At 38.8% G+C, this 27651-nt stretch overlaps 1 protein-coding gene across 3 annotated transcripts in view; it reads right to left on the bottom strand.

The window, feature by feature from the left end:
• Positions 1–27651, bottom strand: part of PCSK5 (proprotein convertase subtilisin/kexin type 5) — a gene marked incomplete at both ends in the record, with an annotated part of 451941 nt that overhangs the window by 214888 nt on the left and 209402 nt on the right. For all 3 annotated transcript variants that reach the window (XM_080819756.1, XM_080819754.1, XM_080819755.1), the window contains one exon: positions 9357–9460. In XM_080819756.1, the coding sequence (XP_080675882.1) occupies positions 9357–9460 (104 nt within the window). The remainder of the gene's footprint in view (positions 1–9356; positions 9461–27651) is intronic.

Here is a 27651-nt window from a genome sequence, read left to right as displayed (position 1 = left end):
ATGATCAAAAATTTCACTGAATGTCACAGCCTTTAAGGTCAGGAATACACAATTGCATACTAAAATAATATAAAATGATCGCCGTGAGAGAATTCACACCCATTTTAGCAAATCGGTTTCTTACCTAACATGTCATTTTGTAGGACATATCGTAGGACCAATGGATTTATACCATCAGTTTAAGAAATAAAACTCTTTCTGACATCAGACAAGCAACTAGAATCAACTTGCTTGGACGTCATTACTATTACCAACTCACTTTCTCAAATCCCTGCAGTGTCTCCAAAACGTTCTTCAAATGAAACGAGAACTCCTAACTGTGGGACTCAAGTAGCTTTGCTGTCAGTTTCCTTTCAATTACTTTCCTCATCACACCTCATCTGCCCCTTTATACACACTGGTCCCTCTCCCTTCTCCCCGTGACTGTTATTTTCCTCGTGGAGGTCTCATCCATGTTTAATCCCAATCCTCGGAGAAATGCAAACAAACAAAACGTGTAGCCACCCCAGAACCTATTTCAGACCAGCCTCAGTTCCCAATGGTAAGTCAAGTTCTCCAGAGTCTTCTGCCCTCTAATTATAGTTATTTATGCTTCTGATCGAGTTTATATATGTGACATTAATACAATTCATTAGCGATCAGCAGATTATGCTTTTTCTCAAAATGTTCAAGCCCGTTTACTGAAATCCAAGTAGTCTTAGAGAAAAACAGAGCACGCAAACGAGGAAGTTAACCCTTCATCCAGAATCATCCACTAAAATCACTGACAAATGAAAACCATAACTCAAATCAGACTAAAAAGTTGTTGCGAGAGAACTGATGTGTTACAAGAGAAAAGCAAATATAAAGCAGGGTGTAGAATATGTGAAAGTGGGAGGGGAGCCCGCTGCATCTCTAAGCTACCCCCACCGCATTTCAATGGCCACAGCTTGATGCACGGCCACACATTCTATGCTCCATTTTTATCATACAAAAGTCTTAACAGAAAATTAACTGTTTATTATTAATTCAATATTAAACATGAGAACGATGCATGACCTACAGATGGCAGTTCTAGCTCCGTGCAAACTACGAATGAAGGACTGTGCTGAATTCTGTCTATAATACTGTTTTCTTCAGCCTGCCCTTTGCCGCACATGCCAGCTCTGACGGCCTCCTGCTTTTTCCTTGACCAAATCTTTGTCTAAGTTGCCTGCCTTGTCTGAGGCGCTACACAGCTGGTTAGACGCGTGCGCAGCTCCTCCCTCCTCAGGGTCGCTGTTTAAACTAGAGTTTTTCTGACTGTCTCACGTTTACAAAGCTGTGTCTCTCCACACCCTAGAGCTGTACGTAGATACTCATACCAGCTCAGTGCACAATCCTGGACTGGAAACCACAAAGTCATCCATGAAAAATGAATGAGTAAATAAACTGTGGTACATTTCCACCATAGGCAATCACTTAGCGATAGAAAGGAATTAACTCCTTATATAACTAATAATTCAGAGGAACTTCAAAAATACTACACAGAGAGGAAGAAACCACTTCTGAATAATTCTACTTACATAAAAGTCTACAAAAGACAACATAATCTCTAGTGGATACCAGTTGCATCGGGTAGGACGGGGGGTAGGCAGGCGATGAGAAAGAGCATGAAATACCTTTCTGGTGTGATGGAAATGTTCTATCCTTGATTCCAGTGAGGGGTACGTGGGCATACACATTTGTATACTTAAAAGGGCACGTGTGTGGGTTTTTTTAAGATTATTTATTTGAAAGAGAGCGAGAGACCAGAGCAAGCAAGAGAGAACATGTGAGGGGGGAGGGGCAGAAGAGAGGGAGAAGCAGACTCCTCGCTGAGCAGGGAGCCTGATGTGGGGCTCCATCCAGGACCCTGAGATCATGACCTGAGCTGAAGGCAGACACTTAATCAACTGAGCCACCCAGGCACCCTAAAATAGTGCTTTTTATCATATGTAAACTTACTCTAATAATGTGGTTTAAGAATGTATACAGATGACCAGATATACTATTTGTTTGTCTACATAGCTGAGAATCATTCCCAGGCTGTCTGACTTGGGAGCCCAGGTTCTGAAGCACTCCACTGAGTGAGTTCTTTGTTTTGTTTTAAACAAACCACCAAACTCCAACTAAGAAAATGGTTGTTGAATTTTAAAAGCTTTTCTAAACAAACAAACAAACAAACAAACAACAACAAAAACTTTTCTAAGAGAATGTGTCTGTGTGGGTATATATATTCTGATAAGACAGTCTTGGCTTAAATCCTTTTTGGGTATCTTATTTTGTAACTGGAGTCAGAATCCAATTATTAGCGCTTCACAGAAATCCATTTCATTACTTTTTAGTCACAACACACTTTTGGCCTGAAAATAGCTCTGGCCCTGGTTGATGGCATTTTGATCATCAGGTTTAGGACTTGATGATTTTTATCTTTGCCTAGAATATCAGTTGTAACTACAAAATACCAAGATTGGCAGCCATTAATAGCCAAACTTATATGCTGAAGGAAGACTTTGAAAAATACCTGGGGAACTCCAGCCTCATTAGAATTAGTGAAATTGATTTTCATCAGGTGATGACATCAACTCTCTCTGAAGTGTACAAGCTTTTGCATATTGTTAAAAAATAATATTTTATGCTCACAGCTTGCATACTGTATATTAATGACTCAAGAATCAGTAGGACATTGATGGCCGCAATCAGTTCAGATTTCTATCACTAGTTCCTATGTTGAAGCAATTAATTACAACGGTTAAGATTTAGTAGGTTGAAGCCAAGGTGACATTTAAACATTAAAGCTCATTTGCAAAAAAGAACTTAAGTGTAGCTGTGTTTGATATATGATTATACTACAGTCATATTGATATGTGATTATGGGATTAAAAAGTATATGATGTATTAATGATGATTTTATTACAAAGTCCTTAATTCATTTTTTCTCTTGTCCCACTCAAGGTAATTTAATTAATTTCAACCTCAACAGAGCATTCTGATTCACAACATAGTTCTATATTTGTATCCTCATTTCAAGGAGCAGGAAGCTGTGACATGTGAAAATACACACTTAAGACCCCCCCCCCCCCTTTTTAAGGACTCTTTTCATGTTTGGTATTTTCCATTTTCAAAGCACTTTTCATTCAACTCAGCCTTCTCATTATGTTTGGTATGAGCTACCCACATTCTACAAAACCAAGATACAGAAACTTTAATTGGCTTCCTCAAAGGCCACAGAAAATATCAATAACAGACTGTCTACTAGAATTTAAAGGTTCTTAAGATTGTGGCAAAGCCACAAAACTACTCCGCACATAATTCCCTTCATTAACTAATTATATCTGGTAGAGAGATAATAGTCACTTAGAGCAACCATCATTTTAATTCCATTTTGAAGACGGATTTTAAGTGTGAAACCACATGCATTTAAAACTTATGTACTTAGAGATGAGAAAGCCAAACACAAGTGAACAAAACGTCCCCAAGTCTAACGAAGCTAACGCCACCGCTCAAAGATCAACATGAAGAAAACACCATTTTTCATTGGTAGAGGGCATTTTTAAACCTCCCATGTTTAGGAAGCATGAGTGGAACACTCTGATGGGACAAGTGGTATTTTGGATACAGGACTCTAGATTAAGCAGCGATCAAGCAGTTTCCTGTCAGGTGTTCCATATTACTGTTCTCGGGTAGATATTTAGGTAAATCATCTACCAGACAAATGGCTAAAGATAAAATCCCAAAATTACGGGTTTCACATCTTTTTTTTGGTGAATGAGCAAGAAGATAAGCTCATGTATTCAATGATCAGTAAAAAGGAAAAGGAAAGGAGTTAAGTTAATCATATTAAATGAAATTGAGTTCACAGAGTACAACAGTATAAAACATGGAACCTTGAAAGAAAATCAGGGGTTATTTCCAATGAGCACATTTTATTCCATAGAATCAAATGTATTTACTCCTGTTTTTCTTTGCATTAGAAGAGAAGAACTCAATTACTTATTTCTATGGATTGGACGGGGACTGGAATCAAGTATCTGATTCTAATACCACCCCTGACACTGACCAGGTGAATAACATTTCACTTTGACCTTTCTTCAAAAACATGATGTGCAGATTACCAATTAAGGTGCATTATGTAGCTTTATTCATCACAACCAACATCTCATGAATGTGCTAAGTGGCAAAGATGAACTATTATTTGTGCAGTGAAATAATAACATAAAATATAGCTTTACCCTTTCAAACGGTAATATATCAGAAATCACTTCACACCCTCCAAAAAGAACACATTTCAAAACCTTTAGTTTCAATTCAACACATGGCATGCTTAATGGTTTCAGCACGGCTAATTCTTTTTAATAAGTGTTACAAACTGAAAGCAAGACAGGTAGGTATTAAAAATATATTGGAACATCTTAAAATTACCAGCCCTGCCAGTGGAAATAAAATGATGGCAATTAAAGGTAATAAAGGTTATTAAAAGTTAGGGCCTTGGAGGCTAAGAAGTCATGTTAGACTGTCAATTGTTTTCCCATGGTGGGAAATCAGTTAGAAATTAAAAAAAAAAAAAAGTCTAGTAGTTTAGTGGTGGTCAAAGAAAGAGTCAGTGGGGATGGGGAGGTTTCAGCAACATGCTGGTAGAAAAAGAGAGACTTACATAGTCTGGGAGGGCAGTGAAATGGAAGGCGTGGTAACCTCGCTCACTTAGTTGTCATTTTTGATTTTCAATGACATTTTTTTCATTCTTTCGCCTAGTAAAGATGACAGAAGGTCCTAATTTATTATCTGATGTCTAGTCCTGTTCCTAAATTTAAGAGAGTTTAACTGTATACAGTCATATAATCCAAATACAGACACTTTGAAAAAAACTAGAGCACCAGTGTTGCATGCATTCAATTGTACTTGTAAGTGTGTCCACAAACCACAGGTATGAACTGGGGGGGGGGTGGTTGGAGGGAGAGGAGACAGGGGAGGATCAGCCTGTAGGGCACAGCCCAGGCAACTGAGGGAGATGGGAGAGGTGGGTTTGCAAGTTCCACAGATTAAAGCAGTAGAACAAAGAGCTAAGTGCTTCCTGAAATGACAGGAGCCAGGGATTCTAGAATGCCGAGTGAAAGTCCTCAGCATGGTGGGCTGGGTCCATGGATCCTCTATGCACAAACAGAGCTGGTCAAAATATCTGTGACTTGCCACAATAGATAGTTGCTACATCGGATGCCTTTTCCTGGTGAGGTTAGGCTGCATTTTTGATGACCAGGGAAGTTTGCATCGACACTTTTTATAAACATGACCTGGCAGATCATTTGGGCTTGACGGAAGGGAAGAAAAGAGCAGCGTAAATTTCTGTTTCTGTTCGTAAGTCATTCTGTGGCCAGATCAGACTAGACGATGCCATGGGGCCCCCCGACATTTCCTTTTGCTTGTCCTTTCTGGGTGCACCTCATGTGTGGGGCTGGTGTGCTGAAGGTACCCAGCAAGTATTTGTAAATAAATAAACGAAGAGACTGCATGAATTAAGTCCTGTGAAGAAAACCGCTCAAATAACAAAAAGCCCTTGCTTCTACAGCTGATTTGTGCATTTTAAGGAGCATGGACGGGGTATTAAAAAGCGTGGAAAAGACAAAAAAAGAAAAAAAAAAGCCAACCAAAAAACAAGAGAAGACTTTTCATAAGAGGGAAAAGAAGGCATCAAAGGAGAAGGAAATAACACTGGGGGAAAAAAACCCCGAATAAATGATTTAATGCCAAAGTCATCTCCCGGCATTGCAAATGCTGATCGGTAGCAAAATACGGGAATTCGGATTTCAGTTTTCTAGTGGCAAATATCACATCTGTTCATCTGGCCTCATACAAATACTTTCCTACCCTCATGAATAAGCGCAAGAAGATTCTTTGATAAGTGCATGGCATTTATTCCATTTGTTTTTAAGGCAACTATCGCTGGAGGAAGTTTAAAGTCAGAATGTGTATGAAATTTAGCCAAAATTATTCACACAATGAGCCATCCAAATAATGTTTAGTCAGTTTCCATAGGTATGCATTCCTTGGACTACATTTACTCTGAAAAATGGATCCTGGGCAAAAGGTCTTTTAACTAAACTATAAGAGATTATTATTATTATTTACAAAGCAGAAAGAATCATCTTAGTTCGCTTAAAATTGTTAAAAATTAAGATACCATTAGCGTAAAAATATTGATGAGTAACTTCCAGCTTGAGGGGCTCCCTTCGCTGTGAGCTAATCTATCTGATGGTTTATAGCATGTTTCTATAAAGAGAATGCAGAAAAAGGAGGAGGAGACTCTGTGTATCCAACTCATCAGCATGTAACTCCAGGGTAATCCTACTCTTGGAGAAACACACAGATGAGTCAGCAGAGTCACATTCCTTGGTTTTTCAAGGCTAACCTCCTCGCCTGTGCCCGTCAACAGGAAGCCAGCAGCTGCATTTTCCAGGTCCGTAACACATGTGGATTAGAATGCATCAAGTCTGCCTGGCGGAGAGGCCCACACCAATCCAGCTGCTCCATCATCTGGTTCTGCTCTCTGCCTGGGCTGTCCTACATATGGCTATGTCTGAAGAAATGTAAGGACCCTGCATGCAGAAATGTAAGGACTTGGCAGGGTCTGGTGAGGAATTGTTCTTTAGGGTGTTGGCTTCTCTGAAATTATCAGTGATGACTATCGAGTGTATCGATGACAAGACCCCCATACTGAATTGGTTGCTACTCTCAGTGGCAGAAGGAAATTCTCAAGTTGATATTGACATCCCCAGTGCGGACGTGCACCTACCAAGCCATCCCTGAAACTCTTCTCAGGTTTTTTTTTCCTTGTTTCCCCCGCCACCTCCCCGTTTGTTTTTGTTTTTTAAACACTCTTCAAACAAACTTAAATTGCTCAACATTAAGGGAACAAAAGCAAGCCCCGGGGAGCACAGATGTGTTTGGATGCCTTTCAGGCACACACCTCACTCTGCATCAGGACTTAAGTGGCACAGAGAAGAGCAGGCAGTGGCCACAGGCTCCTGTTTGCAGGCAACTTCTGGGCTTCTCCCGTCTAAGGAGAAATGGGTGGTCATGTGTTCCTGCTAAGCGAGGTCTGCAAAAACTAGCTGACCTCATTTAAAATACGAGCTCTCATGGAGCTCTCGTTGCATGAAGCCCTTCCAAGCATTAGCTTTTTCTGTTTGTTCAGTTCTTATTTCATAAAAAGCCGCCCATCTTTGTTCTATCCCAGTGACCTGCATCCTTTCCTTCCCTAAAGCACGTGGCTTCTCCTGCGAGCCTCTGCCTTAATCACTTTTATTTGTGGGACACCAGGGAGGGGATGGTAATGCTTAGGGTAGGGAAGAATATAGCTCTTTAAAAAAATTATTCTGATCATGTTTAGATGAAATATGGGGCTTGCCATCAACAAAATTACAAAACAATTCCACTGGGAGTCCAGACCGTTCCGGGTAATTCATCTATGAAAAAGCGAACTTTAATTGTTACTCTTGGCAGCAAGCTAAGAGAAGGGCGAAACAGTATACTAAATATTGCCACGTGCAATAGTAAAATGCTCTTTCCTCCTTGCCAGAGCACTGCAGAGCCCCCTTCAGACTCAGGTTTGGATCTGGGGAGTTAGTCTAAATCTTCTGTTTCCCCCTCTCCAAAACCAACAGAGGTTTTCAAAAGAGCTACGTTTTTTATTAGAACCATTTGCTCTTTTTAACTTGCCAAAAAGGAGTAAGTAAAACTAAGACTTTTATTTGGGTTAAAGTTGATTCCTCCGCTTCATGGAGGTCAATGTACTTAGTCTGTGAACCTTCTGCTAAAAAGTTCACTGCAGAGCCCTGAACCAGCCAAAGTTATGTTTTGGTCCCTTCTTCCCTCTTCCCAGACCCACCTCTCAGCCTCATGGATTTAGATAGTAAGAGCTGGGAGGGTGCGGAGGCTGGTCAGAATGAAACATCCTATGGCAAAGCACATCCTGGATTTTCTCCAACAACTGAAATTGCACATGTTTTTGATGCCACGCGAAGCAATTGCTATTTTGGGATCCAGTGTCGTGATTTGGGCTTCAGACAATGTGTCCCAACAAGGATTTACAACTCTTTAGATTAAAAGCTCACTGAACACTGCTACGTTATATAGTTTAAGAGTAAGGAGAGTTGTCCCCTACTACTCAAAAACAGAGGGATATTCTTCTTTTTCTAAACATGGAGTGAAGTCTTTAGTGATGTTAACCAAAGAAATATTTTATAGGACACTGTTTATCTGATGTATTTGGCTAAGCATGAGACTATAAATGCAAGTAATTTTTAAAATTACATTTTACATTTGCAGCATGGATATTTGCATACATTGGGTATAATTCACTGAAGATATATTAAAATCATATTTAAGAAACTGTATGTAGGTAATATTATTCAGCTTCTAAAATGTTCAAGATGAGGAAGTTAGGGCCCAAAGTACTTAAATGACTTGCCCAGAATTATTCGACATGTTACCAAAGATCTGAAGACCAGAACCTCAATTATTAAGCCGATATCCCCTATGGTATGGGACGCTTGTTTTCATCCACAGGGATATATAATGATACCAACATTATTTGGGAGTAAATTTAAGTCTGCAGATATGACCGAGAGTAATCTTTGCTATAACATATTAGTGGATTAAAATTTAAGTCACGTGAAACTTTAGGACATCTGCCTTATATGATTATTTTCTTTTTGTTATAACGTTTATTATGGGTGATGACAAACTGCCCACCATTAGTAAGACAGTTTGAGGGAACTATAATCCTCAGCCACCGGAAAAATAGTCAGCACTTGTGATATGATGTGCGTAATTGTATAAAGACTGTATGTTACAAAGTTGCATAAGCACTTTTCATTTGCATAAACTAATGTCTTAGAGTTAGGTGTTGGTGGAAGTTTAAGAAAACAAAAACAAAAACAGAGCAAGCATGGCCTAGAAACGAACAGTGAAAAAAATATACTAGTCTTTACTGAAACGGAAGTAATCACTATAGAAGAGGAGGACGTTTCACATACATTGTTACAAACACCACTCAGGTAACCAATGACAGCAACCCCAAACTAATTAGAAGCCCCATAGGTCGACTATACTTGGAAGTTAGTTGTCTTTTAAGAAATTGACCTATGATGTGGGAAGCCAAGGAAATCTGCCTTTTATGTGTTGTTTGAATTAAAAAAAAAAAAATCCATCTGTCTTTTAGTTACTCCAAGGGCCAGCTCTCTGTGTGTTAGCACACAATTTCAAGTTTCTCTGGAGGGATTCTACTTCCAGCTGTCCATTTAAAATGGGGGAAAAATAAAAATATTTTGCCTGTGACAGAATATGAAAGAAATTCTCACCCTTAAAACCAGCAGCATTGGTTTTCCAGTCATTAGCGTTCAAATGTCCCGCACGGGAAGTCCTGACAATAACATGCTGCACGTCTCTCCAGGTCAGAAACGGACTGGGGAAAGACAAGGTAAGAATCATTGTACCAAAAAAAAAAAAAAGATGGGGGAAGCAGAGAGTCACAAGCAAATTAAAAAAGCAAAAGCAAAATGGCAAAGTACTAAAAACAAAGGGTCAGTGATTTGGGTTTGGGGGGTCAACAGAAGCCAAATGCCGCTGCGCTTCTTTCTCAACGTGGAGAAGTGACGTTAGTCTGAGGGAGGCAGAAAACGTAACCCTGAATTTAGGAAATAATGTGGGATTAGTCAGCTGTCACTCGGTCTTTTAAAAGCATGAGGATTTTCAGTTTCCTCAACAAAATGGCCCCCAATTCTGGCCTGGTGGTCCTTTGTGTAGATGCTTGCATCATCATCTGAAAATTACTATCAGCTAAAGTCAAAAACCAAAGTCTTCTGGAACATTCCTCGTCCAACTGTGTCACCAGGCATTTGATTTGTCATTTAACGAAGAACTTAGTATTCTGCATGGATGTATGGGATATGGGAAAAAACCTCAACGGAACCGAGTCCCCAGGTGTCAATGCTCTCAAAGAAAGAGAATTCGGTACAGAGCCCAAAGCTGGGCTCCAAGACACAGCTATGGGAGTACCCTTACTCTGCAATAAATAGTTGTTATATTAAGTTATTGGATACCTACTTCTTGTGATTGTTAGCCCAAGAGCACAAAGACACGGAGCAGAAGTCGCTTTCACTGGAGAACCACAATACCACTCCTAAACAGACAGAAAGCAAATGCAGGTGCAGGGACTCCTGTTCTCTTTCAAAGAGTACGTACACACTGGAAGGCATCTGACTCAAAGCATGCATGAAATTCGCATCATGACACCTCTTCATTTCAGTCTTGAATGTCAGGGTGACAATGTTTTACTTAACTGGGAAATATGGCGGTTGTCACGCAGCCTGGATAGTTACTCTGCTTCTCGTCCTCCACTTTCATTTTAGAAGGCTGTTTGCCAAGGCTGGGTCAGAACATGGAAGGGAGGGGGATGAGGATTTGCTATCTTCCTTGAAGTGTGACAGGAGCACGTGGTAATCCCTATGAGCCCTTATATGCATGCAGATGGACGTCGGCATCTCCCAGGTGGAGGGGAAACCTGGTATCTTAGTTATAGCTGATTTTCGATGACGGAGCAGCACACTGCTTGACTTTCTACTACATTTTCCCATCACATGCACCACGTTCATGTTCTTCAGAGTGGGGGCCCAGTGATCAGATTCTGGCCTTTTCATTTCCTACTTATGTGAAATTGACCTCTCAAAGTTTCAGATTCCCCAATTAGCACGCAGACGCTAATATCTACTTTACTTCATTGTATTGATCAAATGAAAGTGATGGCACGTACTTAACCTAGTTCCTGATGCGAAATAAGCCATCAAGAAGTGGTAGACAGTACAACATTCTGCTACGTTTTGAGCCACGGTTCCCATGTGGTGGCTTGAACATGAAGGAGATGGGGAGAGAAAAGTACGATAGAGTTCTGATACCATTTTGCTCTGCCCCTAGATTAAAAATAAGAGAGACACTACCACCATTTCCAAAGAGGGAGCAAGACTGGATGTAGACTATTTTGTGAGGTTGCTTTCATAACGTAACTTATACAAGGAAATTGAAACCCAACCTTATGAATTTTAAAAATATAAGAACAAGGGAAACAGACTTATTTCTGTTTTGTTTTACACAACACTTGTTAGGAACCAAGTTCAGAACCTGACAATGCACCGAACTCTAGAGAAAGGGAGGGAGGTTGTGGGATGCGGCCCAGGAGGTGGGGAAGTTTTGCTTCTAAAAACCAATAGCATGATTTGGCCCTTTGCTGATTGATACTGAACCCACATAATCATTCAGTAGAGACCATGCACCACGGTTAGAAAAATTAGGAAAAGAGACAAGGGATAATTCTGCAGTCAAATGCTCTACCACTGAGCTATACCCCCTTAAGGGATAATTCTGAATGCTAGGGTCACATTAAGATTTTTTCCCTGATCTGTCGGAGATGTAAAGCTCACCTCCTTTCTCTTTCCCAGGGTAGTTATTTGGGTGAGGGGCAAAAATCAACAACAAAAAAGCTGTCTCACAAGACTTTCCAGCCGCTTATTTATGGTACAGCAGAATCCTCTCAAACGGACAAGCGTATTTTTTATTTTTTGTCTTTCTCATGAGCAAACAGCAAGGTACCTAAAAGTACACTTGGATTTGATAAATATGTCTAAACCAACCGAGTGAGTTTGAAATAACATTTAACACACGGCTAAAATGTCCTCATTGTAAATATTACTCTTTATGGAAAACCACCAAAAAAAAAAAAAAAAAAGGAAAAGAAAAAGAAAAAGAAATGAAACAAGTTTCCTATGTTACCTATCGGCAGGGAAAGATTCCTTTGGAAATAAAAGCACAAGATGTGACACATCAGGAGACCATTTCCTTAGTGACCCTTAGCACGTAAAATATAATGATGATGACGACGATGACAGAACAGGGACCATTTATCCCGAGCCTTAAGCAGTGGTATTCAGGCCGATTCAGGAAGTCAGCCTGAAGAAACGCGAGTTACTTGCTCTCATGCTGGGTTATAAAAACTAGCTTTTCTTGGAGTACTTGTAATTAGAAGGAAGAAATCAGCATCCGGAAATGGAAACTGTGTAATTCAGGTAATTTTACTCTGACATATGATAATGCCCAACTTCAGAAATCATTTAATTTCAAAATTTCCTGAATGTCGCCAAAAGCGAGGAAGTTAATACGGGAAACCAAGGAATTTTTGCCTCCATGGTGTTTCTACCCGTGGGAGGGTAACTAATTAGTGGCTCAGGAAAGAGCCATAGGTTAATTTGTTGGTGTCCTGAGAGGACTTGTATTTAGGGGGAAGTCTGATTTCTATTTTATGACCTATTTGTATTTATGCTTTCAGGGATCTGTAGAAGTGAAGTCAGACTAGGAGACTTCTAGAATGTCATATACTGAGTGAAAGCAAAGAGAAGGCTCTATGCCTTGTGCGGGGAACTTTCCAGGCCACAATGGTGAAGTAGGAACCCCTAAAATGGCCCTCCTTCTGCCGGTTACCCTGGAGCCACACTACCCTGGCTTCTGAGCACCAAGACCCCCCTCACCACCAAGAACAGAAGATGGAAAGCCAAGAGCTTTGGGGGCGAACGATAATCAAGAGGCCACAAGTGTAACGGACCAGGAGGAAAGGAGCAGGTCCTCTCCATTCTGAGCCTGGGGACCACTGAGCCCATTAAAAGCCACAAGGATCTAGGCCACATACCCCTCCCCCACCCCCTTAGGCTTCCTCCCTGGAATTATAGACAATTACCTTTAAACCACAATATATACTAGAAGGGGAACATTTATAAATGCCTGCAAATCTTGGCTAGCTAGCTATGAGCTTTCCGGGCAATAAACAATCCATGCTTTTCTGGGGAGGTCTGTATGTGTAATCTTTTCCTGTTAGGAAGGTTTGCCTCCTTCAGGGGCTTCCAGTCAATAACCAACATTGAATGAGCGCTCGGCCAGGGCCAGGTCGTGCGTGTTGTACACGCATTATTACTGTGTAATCTTAAACATCCTATGAACAGAGATTATACTTTCATTCCCATTTCACAGATAGCAAAATGGAGACTCTGGGTTACACACAGTAACTCAAGAGTACACACAGTAGTTGGTGGTAGGGTTACCATTCAGACCAGCTGCACCTGGTGGGCTGTGGATCCTCTGCTCTTACTTATTATTTAATGCCATTTCCAGATGGAATCCCCCCTCCCCCCAACGTGGAACCGTGCGTCGGGTGGCTCTTTGATAACTGGATCAGGAAGCCAAGTGCGGCATGTCACGTCCTCGTGGTCACATCATTGTCGTAACTGCGCTCTCTCTCAACTCAGTTGGTGGATTTTTGTTTGCCACCAAATTCAGGAGATCCTCAAGTCTTAATTTGGGTTTTAGGTTCCGAAGGCTTAACTTCAGCCCATTCTTTCGAAAGTAAATGGAAAGATACCAAACTGGGACATATCAGATTATTTTGATAACAGTATCTACTGTAAGTTATAACATTGTATCATGTAGCATTATGGTTATGAACTTGCCACCTTCCTTGACATGCTCACACTTTGATGTGGTTTATAGTCTGGTTGGGTAATACTTCTCCAGTCAGGGGAGCTCATCTGAACCCCATCTCAAACACTTCTAGATTCCAGCAGCAAAAACAGGATAATTAATGACACGATTGCTACCTGGTGTCCTATTTTCGTTCTGAGCGTATTCAGAAGTATTCATGGCCCCAACAGCACATTTAGAAGAAGGAAGACACATCCCAAGAAAGACACTTTGTCCAGTGCTTCTTGTTGGGCTCCTAAGTTCAACTGCTAGCACTTAAATGAAAACAAAACAAATTTTCTCCCCATGAGTTTTCTCAGCTAATTCCACACCCGTGTGAACTGTTCGAAATCAAATCTATACTTGGAGGTGCTTCAAAAAAAAGGACCAATTTTGGAGCCTCCGTGACTGACTCACCTGCATTTATTAAAAAGAAACAAGAAATAATCTTCCCCCACCCCCCAGATGGATTGATCATCACAGGCAGTTAAGAAGCAACCAGTAAAAAGGACACCACACATACACATCTTGGTACAGAAAGAGAATTTGTCAACATGAGCAGCAACAGCAAATCCAGATAATGAAAACTGTTTCCTGAATGGGGCAATCTTCTTTACACAGAAGAGTGATTCTGTCTAATGCAATGATGAGCAACTTCATGAACCAGTCCTATGGGGAAATTGCACGACCCATCAGCCATCATCCAATTGACTAAATATTCAACAAAAAAATCCAAGACAAAAAACAGTCTCGTTTTATGTTCCTTAAGATGGTGTAAAATAGAAATGTAGCCAGAACAAGTAGCCAGAAAATTAATGTCACTGTACAGATGCTAAATAAATCAGCAATCCTGGGGAAAGAGTCATTGTGAGCTGGAACAAGAAAGAGGAGACAGAAAGTGTTTGAAGCCCACAGAGATTGGTAAAAACATTATTCTGACTGTACCGAGTGCATGCCAATGATGATTCTAGAATAAAATACTGACCACCCAACAAAGGAAACCAATCTTCTTTTGTCAGGTAATGAATCCGCCAAAAGGACCATCAGACCATTAGTCCCACTGCAAAGAGGAGTAGATCCTGCTAATGGGAACGTATATTTTTTGTTCTGTTGCGTTGTGCTGGACCCTGTACTCTATGTGAATTCAAAAGCTCCAGGCCTAAAATTGGGTGTACTAACAGAAAACACAGTTAATACTACCTCCAAATATGGAAATATGACTTCTCCTGGTATCACCGAGACACCTACCTAAGATCCATCCATACCTAAACTGAGATAGAAAAGATACAAGAAAAGAAAAAATGGGTTGAGGACTATCCAAGTCAAATTTATATTATACTCTTTCATATACACCATTCACAGATTACCTGAGGTGAGTATAAACCAAAGGTACAGAAACTGGGTCTCTGAACACACTTTAGGGAAGGAAGTCCCTAACTGACAAAGAAAATGCTGCCACTGAAATTGAATTGTCTTCTTTCCTTTATACATTATTATCTTCAGGATTTGTCATTACACCAAAAACACATCAATTACGTTTTCTGCAGCTTTACAAAAAAAGTGGTATTTTATTGGTAAGCTCAATAATCATTTCCCTCAAATACTTCGCTACCTAAACTCTCAGGGAATATGATTTGATGAATGGTCACACAAAGGTATGCTAACTTGAGATCACATAGACTGAAATCAATTCACAACAGTGGAACTCAGTCCAACTTCTCCCTGTACACTCAATTCCCTCCAACGGTATCACCCCAAGGCCGTAAATCCTGGCCATTCTAAAATCCTCTCTCTCTTCATGTACCCCACAACCTCAAATCCAAGTCTGACCCTCATTTTCATCTCTGAGCTTTGAAATCTTTTGAAGTAGATAAAATGTGACAAGATGAGAGCTTCCCCCCAAGGTTACCCCAGTCAAGCTGTGAGCAGCCCAAGTCTAGGAAGGAAGCCGGAGGACAGCGCTCACTTTCTGTTTTCTGCTAATTTTGCAGGTTGTCCAGCACTCAGCATGAATAAATGTATAGTTCTAAGTCAATTGACCTAATGCTGCAGGAAGACATTGCCACCCACATTATTTTTATTTCTCATTTAAATTTGTTCTCAAAAATAATAAGAAACATAGCTCGTAGTCACATAAATATGATGCTTTAGAGTCAGGAAAACTTGGGTTAAGTCATACCTGCTACCTAAATCTTCCGGAACGCTAGACGATGTACTGACCCTCTCGGGGACTCTGTTTTCTCGACAGTAACATGCACCCTGCAGGCTGGTTACGAGGACTCAAGGTAATGAATACAGAGTGCCTGGCACATGACAGACTCCCAAAGACAACAGTCATCACAACTGACTGAGACGCACAACCTCTCATCCCAAAACGATTCAGAAGGACCACCTGAAGTCTATCCTATCACTTGATGAATCTCCATTTAATTAAGCTGTTTTCTTCTATTCCAAAATTCTGATGGCACGTTTTTTAGTTCTTATAATGAGCAAGTGAGCAAAATAACATCTTTGACACATTGGTCTACTTGTGCTTAGTGAACTGGTAATGCCACTAAGATCTGACAGAAGGATCTGGTTGTAATGAGCCCATGGTGTAGGCAGCAAGCTGACTGGTTAGGTAAACAAGTACCCGGACCCAGTGTGACTGTAACAAATCCTCTCTATTTGTGGAAATATCTTCCCTCTTGATGGTTGGCCACTGAGGTGATGTAGAGGAGGGTGGAAGGTTCTTTGGGGGGACATCAGTGTGCTGTATGGTACCAAATGTTAGGATGAAAGGCTGCATGTACGCATTTGCTTAACTGAACTGCGGGATGGCAGTGTTTTTGAAAGTTTTTTTTTACCAGAGTTCAGGGATTTGCAGAGTTCCTGCCTCAAAAGCCAGAAGTTGAACCCTTGGACAGGCAACAGAAATACTCGGCTGCATCTCTGTTATCACTATTATCCTAAATCACAGGGTTTTCTCTCATTTTTTCCCTGTTGAATACAAGGGATTAAAGTGATGCCTTTCTACCTGCTTATCAAAGAAGCATATGTTAAAATAGGGATTCTCAATGCTCACCTGCGTTTTAAACTTCAATGAAAATCAGTATGCATTTTGTCTAGAATTTTAAGTAAATGTTATCCTATTTTAGAAACTCCTGGTTTATCATGTCAACTCCTAACAGTCTAATTATTAGATGTCAACGGTGACAGAAAATATTTTTTAAAAGTCTTATGCACGGCACACACACACTAAGGGAAAGATCAACTAAGATTAATGGAAATCTATAACAGAAATTTATTTCAAGTAACCTTATGGCTGATGTGACTGGAATAAGAAAAATAATGTTTAATGTTTCCACACTTTACATTAAGAAAACAGAGCTGACTTATCACCTAAAGGGGGGGTGGGGAGAAATGACAAAAGACACCCTAAAAGTTAACCCTTGTTTCCCCATCTATCTCCTGAATTAAAGACCCAAGATACTCATGGCCTAAAAAAGTACACACATGGTTCTCCACTAGACCTGTATTTCTTTTTAAATTTTCAAGGCAGCTCAAGCATTAACTCTACCTCTCCTGTCCCCATTGTCAGACTCTCAAGTCCTAGAAATTATGACAGGAGTTAGGGGGTATATTCCAAGTTTCTTTTTTATAGCCTCCCTTACCCCTCATGTGAGATGCCAAAATCATGTCCCCCAGACTCACCAGTAGGGAGGGGATACACAAGAAATAGAGTTATGAGTAATAAAGCATACGTAAGAGTCCATTGGGTATTTCTGAGAAAGCCTTCTCTTTCTTCCTATGGGCATTCTCCAATTATCCTTCATTCTTTCCTTCCTCCTTTTACCTGAATGTGGACGTGATGGGTGGCTCATTTGGCTGGGCGACTGCCTTCGGCTCAGGTCCCAGGATCAAGACCTACACTGGGCTCCCTAATCAGTGGGGAGTTTGCTTCTCCCTTGCACACTCTCTCTCATATAAATAAATAAAATCTTAAAAAAAAAAAAAAAAATGAATGACGGCTAGAACTACAGCAGCCATTAAGAAAAGATGGAAAGAAGGGCACCCGGGTGGCTCAGTGGAGAGTCTGTTTCCCCCTCTCCCTCTGCCCCTTTCCCCACTTGTGCACGCTCTTTCTCTCAAATTTTTAAAAAATCATAAAAATACATACATACATACATACAAGAGAATAACACAAACTCAGCTTTGGTAGCTTTGAGTTTCTGAACGAAGATCTTGTGGATTTCCTGCTGTACTCACTATACTTTCTTGGTATCAAATGTAATTCCTAACAGATATATCTCCAAAAGTATCGAGTATCACATGACATGTATTGCGTGCTCACTGTGTGCCAGGCACACTGTGAGAAGTACTATATTCGTGATTTCATTTATTCCTCCTGGCAATCCTGAGAGATACTATTACTTTTATCACCCAAATAAGGACATCAAAGCAGAGAAAGTGTCAGGATCCTGCTCAGGGTCACAGGATTAGCAAGGGCTGAATCCACAGCCTGGCTCTGGTCCACTCCAGCCCCGCCCACTTTTACTGGAGGAGGGGCCACGAGGGAGAAGAGCCAGGTGAGTGCTGCTTGCAGGGACTGGCTGGCAAGCCTCTGCCTAGATCCTCTCCTCCCCTGGCACTCCTCACTGGATGGATCTCCACCAGGACCTGAGAATTGACCACTGGCTCTTGTCTATCATCCCATCCTTCCAGGGCAAGTTTGAATAGGTCTGTACTTGGGTGGTAAATAGAGCAGGGATAGCAACACAGCCTTTCTGAAGCCAGAGTTTCTCATTGAGAGTAATTTAAAAAAGGGCAAAAATAGGAACCGAGGAAGAACCAAGGGAAGGAAAAAGAAAAAAAAAACAACAACAACAAGAAATTTAAGAAGGAAGTATAGGGACAAGAAAATGAAGAAAAGGGAAAGGAAAAGAGAAGAAAAATAGTACAGAGCCCGTGGAAAAGAGAGTGAACAAAAAGGGAATACATCAATACAGAAGGTAAGTGTAGATGACAAAATAGAAGCTGAGAGAAAGAAAGAGTAGAAGGAGCATAGAGTAGTATCAGCAAAAGCCAAGTTGGCACGAGAGGGAGTCCACTGATAACGGATATGGCCCCTGTGGAACTGAGAGCGTGGAAAATGGGGTTAATGATATGGACTACAAATGGAAGAACATCCCCCCAGTTTTTGTTTGTTTGTTTGTTTGTTTTTTCAAGGAAAATAATGAAGTGATGACAAGGAAAGACAAGATGACAGATCTGGAGGCCAGGAAACAGAAACCCACTTCAAGAGATGAGCTTTGTCTGCCCCTGAGGACCAACAGGCACTGCCTTTACTACCTCTTTCCAGCTGTTCTACTGGTGCTTTGCAGTAATGCACACAAAACCACTCCATGAGGTCAACAACTTACTATTTTCTTCTTACAGATGTGGAAACTGAGGCTTTCCTAAAGTCATGTCACAGTGAGAACAAGAACACGGCTCTGCAACCGGGTGTCTCAGACTCCAGGGCTCAAGCTCTGAAGCCCATGGTACGCTTTGTTAGTCATCACAATCTTACTTGATTAAAAATGCCCAAGGGAGGCTCAAAGGACTTGGTAGGTTTCAGGAAATACTAAGAATTGCATCCCCAACACTCATCCTGATACGTATGAGTGTATGTATGTGTATGTGTGCAGATAAATAATTTCAAACACAAATGAGAAGTATCCTTAAAGCAATTTAGGAATTAAAACAAAACAGAATTTCTGTCTTAGGACTCACTGCAAAGCTCATTACAAGAGACAATGAAAAAGGACAGTTAAAACCACTGAGGGGAAACAAGCCCAAGAATTTCTACTATACTCCTGTCCTTTATGAGTAAACGCAGAAACACACATTGGTAGGACTAAGCCAACTAACCTACCTCTCTACAAACACATGCTCTGAAAACCAAAATAAAGCAAACAGATAACTTTAAGATCTGTTTCAGCTGATGAATACATAAATCAAAATTAATAATCCTACAATATGTTGTTACAGAAGACCTTCTAAGGGTTCAAAAATCAAACACAAAGGGAAGACTTAATAAGTCTTTTAACACAATTCTTCAGAAAAGAAAATTAAAAATAATGGTAAGAAATAAATTAATTAAAACAGCCTGTTGCATAAATCCGGATTATGCTATTAAACATGCAGGAATAACTACAGGTGGGGAAAGCAGAGTAAATTTAAACCAAGTTCGTATAGCAAGGAGTCAAAGGGGTAAGACCCTAATTACAAGATTTATTTATTTTTAAATATCAGCTTTATTTAAAAATGGTATCTAAAAATTATTGACATTATTTTAAAATCATTTTTTAACCTAAGAAAATAAAATGTATAAACAAAAAAAGAAAGGGCACAGATTTTTCCACAACACACACGTGAATGTATGGATGGCAAGATTAGTCGCAAATGATGGAACATTTTAGACATAAAAATACTGAAAAGAACAAGGAAGTACAATTTGGCTGAAAGATAAGGTAGTATCTATAATAAATATCTAACAGGATGAAATATTTTCATCAAAATGTATGGATCAAAGACCATAAGAAAAAAGAAGTAACGGAGGGACCCAGATTACTATTCAGGTAATTTAATCCATTTATTTCAGGGGAAAGACTATAAAGGATTTGTTTATATAGTAGATATAATTTAATAATATTAAAACATATCTCCTACAAAGAGTTCTTTCTTTTTCTTAAGAATTCATGGATCAACTAAAGAGCTTTGAAAAAGTTGCTGATACACTGAGCCAACAGGAAATCTCAGCTGCCCTAAGGAAAAACAATACCTCACACACCACTAGTGTGGTTGATTATCTAGCTTCATTATCTGACCAGCATACAATGGAAAAAAAGGTCAATAATAAATCTCAATAGAGACAAAGTTTGTTAAACATTTGAAAGTAGTATTCTCAATTGTCATTCTACCAAGGAGGTAGCCCAAATATCCTTAGAAAGTAATGACAGTCAGCCAAAAGTGTCTTCAGAGGTAAATATGCAGTTTTGAAAAAAATCATACTAACATAAAAGGAAAAATAAATGAACCATGATTCATCTAGTAAGATTAATAAGAGAATGAAGAGTGATCCTAAGGAAAACAGAAAAGATATTAACACAATAAAAAAAAAAAGGACAAAAGAAAAACAGCATTACTCATGGACAAAACCAAGAACTGGCCTTTTGAAAAAAATAATAGCAACAAAACATCTAACAAAGAAAATAATACATAATATGTATCTTATATTAATATTAGATATATATTAAAATATATTATGCTATAAGTAACAAAGTATGCCATTATATCATCGTTATCTTTATAATTATATATAATTACTAATTAACAAATTTGAACATCTTATGAAATGGACACAGTTCTAGAGAATATAGGTAGAAAGAATTAAAACTGAAAAATTTATCAAAGAATTACCTCTCAGATCAGTTAGGGACAGATGGTTTCATTCAAACTTACAAGGATAGTGATCACAAGTGTCTCCAGAGAAAAGAATAGATACAAAATTTCACAGTTTGTTTTGTGAATTTAACATCACTTGACATATTAAAACAAAAACAAAAACAAAAAACCAAAAACCTGGCAGAGATAGAGGCAGAGTACACACAGGTCAAGTCAATCTGGATTAGGAAGCTTCCCTCTTCATTTACTACTTATGCTACCATATAGTTGAGGGATAAATGGGAAAAAAAAATAAAGAATACTTTACAAGATTCTCTTTATATTCCATTAGTACACAATATTAGCTAGCTGCTGTAACAATACAGAACACACACATACACACACACCGACACACACGTTATTCAGTTAAAGAAATTATAAATGTCACTCAGGAAAATAAACACAAGGCCACATATAAAATATTCTAATACTAAACCAATAGCATACTAAAGAAGACAAATTTCATTCATAATATAAACAGAAATAATATTTAAAAATCAATTATTCTAACAAATCCCATAAATGATTCCAGTATGAGAATCTAGATACTAAAAATCTCAACAGATACTGAGAAAAGACCCAAATTCCATTTTTAACAAAACCTCTGTAAAACCAAAAATGCTGCATAGCCACATGAAGAAAAGCACACATCAACAAAAATTTAAAAAAAGGTTAAAAAAAATCCAGAGAAAACCAGGACCTAGACATGAAAGCTTATTGTCATTCTTAATACTTAATATTTTAAATGGTTAACTAATATAATAGAAACACTAATCATGATTATATCAGCTTCCCTATTTGTAATACTTTTCCAATGCCCAAATTTATTTCATCCTGGCAACAATCTGGTGATTCTGGGCAATTACCCCAAATTTCAGGTGAAGAAACTGAAATTTAACAAGGTCAAGAAACACAATTTTCACTTGTTGATGGCTACCTAGGTAGCAATGAGGTGGAGGAAGGATCGAACGGAAGCCAGCCTACTCCAAAACCTGAAGTCATAATGACTACTTTGTACAATAAAGAAAAACACTGAAAAACCTCAAATGAAGAGATAAGTATTACTATAGCCAGAAGCCATATACATACACCAAGAAACAAGATGATCAGTTACAATGTAATGTGAATTAAAGGGGCTAGAGAAAAGAAAAATATACAAAAAATTGTAAGTGTTAAACACAAGCAATAACTAGTTAAGGGCAAAATGGTAACAGCAAAGCATACAAACATTTGCCATTCCAAAAATAAGTCTAAACCAAAAAGTATGGAACTAAGGACAAGCCTGAAATGTTATTTTGCCAATAAAAGAGAGATCTGAATAATTCAGAGGCAGATTTTCTTGAATGGGAAAACCAACTGTTATAAAGAAGCCCAGATTCACACAGTTGTCATAAATTGTCACTCAGACTGTTTTGGGGAACATGGCAAAAGGGTTCTAAATTTTTCCTGGAAAAATAAATAGGTAAAAACGCTTAAAGAAAAATTTAAAAAGTGGAATGATACTGAAATGTCAAAAGAACTGACAGAATAATAAACAGAAAACTCAAGGGAGACCTTGATAAATTCAATGGCTGGAACACAAAACAAATTGTTTTTGGAGACGGATTATATAAGAAATGGCATCGAGTTAATGGATCTCTATAAAAATTCAACTTAGATCCTCATACTGAATGCCAAAATAAATTCTACTGAAAAATGAAATGATAAAACCCTCGATGAAAATGGAAGTTGGTAATTGAGATAGGAAAGGACTTTCTAACCTGAGCTCTTAACTTGGGATCTATAGATTACCCTGGGGTACAGCAAATCCTCTGCTATATGTATGTTTGGGATCATTTTAGGGGGAAAGCATACATAGTTTTTATAAGCATATGTAACATTCTTCAGGACGTACCAAAAGATGAGTCATGACTAACTGAAGAATTTATCAAGGACACAGAGAATTGACTAATAATAATGAAAGAACAAAGAAAAAAGTCCCATCTGTCAAACAATCTGAAGCAAACTTGAAACAAATGACAAATTGATAAAGTATTTGTAATAACTATGGCCAGAGGTAATATATGGAGCATATACTGATAAGAAAAATATTAACAAAAAAGATTGGTATGTGATTTATAGAGGATTCACAGCGTTACATCCGTTTTGAGTGGTTTGGAACCATGTTTTTGTAATTCAATTTGAACATTAGTTCCTAGAATTCAGGAATTTCTCAACACCCAATTTCCAACAAGGAGCCATAGGCATCCACAATGACCTAAAATCTTCTTGATTCTAAGCTTGCTTATGTTGGACAAAGCATTATGTAGGTAAAACAGATGGCAAACAAACAAACAAACAAAAAAAAAAAAAACAACTAATGGAAGAGGGAAGACAAAATGAACACAGGATCTGAAAGGAAGGTGACAGGCAGACTGAAGACAATAAAGTAGGAAATAATGTTGCAATAAATACATTGTATACATTAAGAATATTTGGAATCGGCATCATAGTATTATGGAGTTACTTTACTATTCAAGCATAAAAACGTTGCTGAGGTGTTGAAAGTTGTGTAGGGAGAGTTTTGATTTTTGCTTCTATATTTCTATGCTCTTTATAGTCTCTTTTTTACAACAGGTATGTATTATTTTAGTAATAACTATCTATTTTTTTAAATGGTTCTATTGCTAGCAATGTTGGTGGAGATAGGTTTGCTCCTCTGGGATCTTTCAGTGTTCAATATGTTCAATATGTTCAATATTTTAGTGCAAATGAAATCAGTGGAAGGCTGGTAACTTAATTTCGCCAAATAAGGACCGCATCATTTCACACAATTAAGAAAATTTTATACCAAAATAGTGCTTAATTTCCAAATAAGCCACTTAATTTTTTTTAAACTCAAAAAAAAAAGCCCTTTATTTTTAAAATAACTTACTTTACATTACCAATATTATTCTCCTTTGCCTGGTGATCCTTGAACATTCTCACTAAATAGCATCTCTACAGACCAGATGGGCTCTGGGCAACCTTCCAGTGTTATGATTTCTCAGACAAACTGATCACAAGTATTTTATGTTTCAGGTAAGGTATTGCCTATAATGGAGAATTTTAGCACAATGAGAATTATAAAATGGAATACATCTGCTATGGTAATGAGGCTATTAGATGTCAACTCCAATGGCACCTAAATTCAGAGCGATGAATAAGAATACAGCTTGACTAATATGATCACTCCCAGATCATACTCTCTCCGGGAAGCTCCCTCTTCCATTCTTTCAAGTCGGTTATAAAGGTCTCCAATGGCCAAATAACAAGCAGACTCCTCTGAGAGCCTGCCTGAAATTTCCTTCAATTCTCTTCCCTCCTCCCAACATACCCCGGTTGTGTATCAAGTTTTTCAGATAAACTGGCATGCCCACCAAAAATAGAAAATTGAGGGGTATCTGGGTGGTTCAGTCAGTTAAGCTTCCACCTCTTGATTTTGGCTCAGGTCATGATCTCAGGGTTGTGAGATCAAGCTCTGCATTTGGCTCCATACTGGGCGTGGAGCCTGCTTAAGATTTTCTCCCTCTCCCTCTGTCCCTACCACCCCCCCACTTCCCCGTCTAAAAAAAAAAAAAGATAATTAAATTTAAAAAGACAATTGTCAAAAACAAACAACTAATTGTCTTTTAAAAAAGACAATTGAATTAAAGCCTTCACTGGATTCTGGATGAATAATTTTAAACTTTGAAGGGATGTCCAGTTTCCAATCATGTATGGGCATATTTCTAGATATTGGTAGAAATAAAAAAATATGGATTATTTCTCCTCTTCATTTGGCCTTCTGTTATCTAAGTCTTGGTCATGATGTCAAGCAGCATTGGATAAGAAAGGGTGAAACTCAGTTAATGCTGCAATCAAACGATAACTCAGGAAAACTAAAAAAAAAACAAGTATAAGCTGGATCACCTTTATGACTTCACTTTCAGCAAAAATACTGTCATCTCATTGGTGGCCCTCCCTAATCCTTTCCTTATTTGCCATCATGACCCTTCCCTACCCTTAGCCCATCAGCACATCCTATCACAATATCATCCTTTATTTTTTTTCTTTCATAGCACTTACAGTCAGATGTAATTAACTTGTATGCCTCCCTTCGCTGGAATGCATGTTCTTGGGGAGCTAGGTTCAAAGCATCACATGCATTTGGGATGAACCTACTATACCATTTCTGGGAGATCAGGCATGGAACATCCATGTTTTGCTCACAGATATATTCTAGTTCTATGCACAGTGCCAGACACACATGGAGTTACATCAGAATTCTGATGCTAAAGATTCCAACAATGACTATAAGTGTATTGCAGTTTCCAAGTTGGGGAAGAAGGTGTTTCAAAATAGAGATGATGGTAACAAGCATGACTCTAAGTATTTCTTGAATCAATCAATCAACATTTGGAACTAAAACTAAATTTGTTGGCATGGATAGCCTACTATCTACAGCTACCTTAACAGATACCTAATTCATACTTTTCAATAACTAAAGGGAGACTTCCTTCTTTCCATTGATTCATTCCCTCATTACATGAATATCTGATTGCCTACTATGTGCCCAATATTATTCTTGGTTCCGTTGGGGCTTCTGCACATCTTCACTTTCAAGACAGCTGACAGGCTAGGGGGATGGTTTCTTCCTGTGGTCTATGGACCACTTGTAATCGAATCACCCAAACTATATTGAGGGCTTCAAAATCTGCTTTTTAAAAAAGGATTTTATTTTTAGGGGCGCCTAGGTGGCTCAGTGGGTCAAGGCCTTTGCCTTCGGCTCGGGTCATGATCCCAGGGTCCTGGGATCGAGCCCCGCATCGGGCTCTCTGCTCAGCGGGGAGCCTGCTTCCTCCCTCTCTCTCTGCCTGCCTCTCTGCCTACTTGTGATCTCCGTCTGTCAAATAAATGAATAAAATCTTTAAAAAAAAGGGGGGGGATTTTATTTTTAAGTAATCTTGATACCCAACCTAGGGCTTGAACTCACAGTCCTGAGATCAAGAGTCACATGCTCTCCAGACTGAGCCAGCCAGGTGCTCTCAAAATCTACATTTTAAAACAAGATTCTGTATGACTCATACATACTAAAGCTGAAAAAAATAATCTTCAGAGTATAGCTTGAATTCCTTTTTTTCTATAAAGTCCTCCTAAATCATCCCTATTCAAAGTTTTGTCACCCTTCTCCATACTCATGGCCCTTGTACTGCCCGGCAGCCTTTTGCAATAAAGTATATCTTATTATAGCTGTTACAGCAGAAAGGTGATGTGGTATAATAATGCGACCTGGTGTCACGTCACCTTGAATTCCATTTCTAGATCTACCCCTTTCACCTGGATAAACTTCTAAGCCTCTTCCCACATCTTAAATAGGAAGCTAGTGCCCACCTATAGCACTGCTTTGAGGACTAAGTGAGATAACCAATAAAAGATCTCCGCTCCGTATTTGGCACAGAACAAGCAATCGGTGAAAGCTGTCTGCTGTTTTTATTTTTCATCATTTTATTTTTTGATTTTACCTTTTTGCTCTCTGATGCACTATTTCCACACTCAACTGAGGCAACAAGAAACTTCTGTGTCCTATACAACATGTCGCAGTCAGATGTACTATGACTTTATGGGTTGGAAAGACACTACGAGGCCTCACAGGAATATTGTTTTTCCAGGATATGCAAAGAACATAAAAGTTTACTTTGCCTTGGTCACCCATATGGTTACTCAGTAAGTTTCAGAATCATCACAAATGGAGAAAAGAAAAATCCAAGATGGCCAGAAATAAGCTAATCCTCTACACACAAAATATCTTTCTCTTTGTGTGCAGTTGCCTTCCAGAATCCCAGATTACTTCACTATGAATTTGTTGCTTTGAGCTCATGACAAATCAAATGCCATCATCGACTTGTTGAGGTCAGAATGCATAAATCTTGTATGCTAGTGAAATGACATGCTTTTCAGTCTGTTGTTTCTACTCTACATTTCTCTCCTACGGATGGCAAAATGTATTATGATTCTTCAAAAACAGAGTAAAAAGAATGCTGGGATCAGCTAAACACAGAATAATAATAATACTGTCACTAGGAACAATTATTCTCTTCTGAACAAATGACACAAAAATACCCTAGAAGTAAAAAATTATAGGCTAAGACAACGTGACCGTATGCAAGACTGATTCAAAACTCAAGAAGACCCACTATAAAAATAGCGTTGAGTTCTAACTGGGTTTCAATACAGAGTTTAGAAATATATCTGAGAATGTTCAAATACAAAGATAGTGATATTTGATGAAGCCATACAGTAAGTCACCTTGCAGAATGAACTGAAATATACAGTGATTAAGTTAGCAAACTATGGTATGAAACTATAATGGATCCAGGGTTGGTGGGAAGGGAGCTACTCTTAATCTTAGTAAGAAAAATTATATTTGATAGTTTTTAGGGTGTTACCATAGACATTATCAAGAACAAAAATTTCCTGGCAATGGACAAAATCTACAAACCTTCAAGGGATTAAATTTAAATACTAAATTTTAGATATTTCTTGAAAAACCCACTAACTCATTAGGTTTTCTAAGCAATCTGATGGGGTAACTGCATAAAAGTCAATTTGCTATTATCGCCCTCTTAAAAT

The sequence above is a fragment of the Martes martes genome (assembly GCF_963455335.1).
Source record: "Martes martes genome assembly, chromosome: 12".
Taxonomy (NCBI): Eukaryota; Metazoa; Chordata; class Mammalia; order Carnivora; family Mustelidae; genus Martes; species Martes martes.
This window is presented reverse-complemented; position numbering and strand designations above follow the sequence as displayed.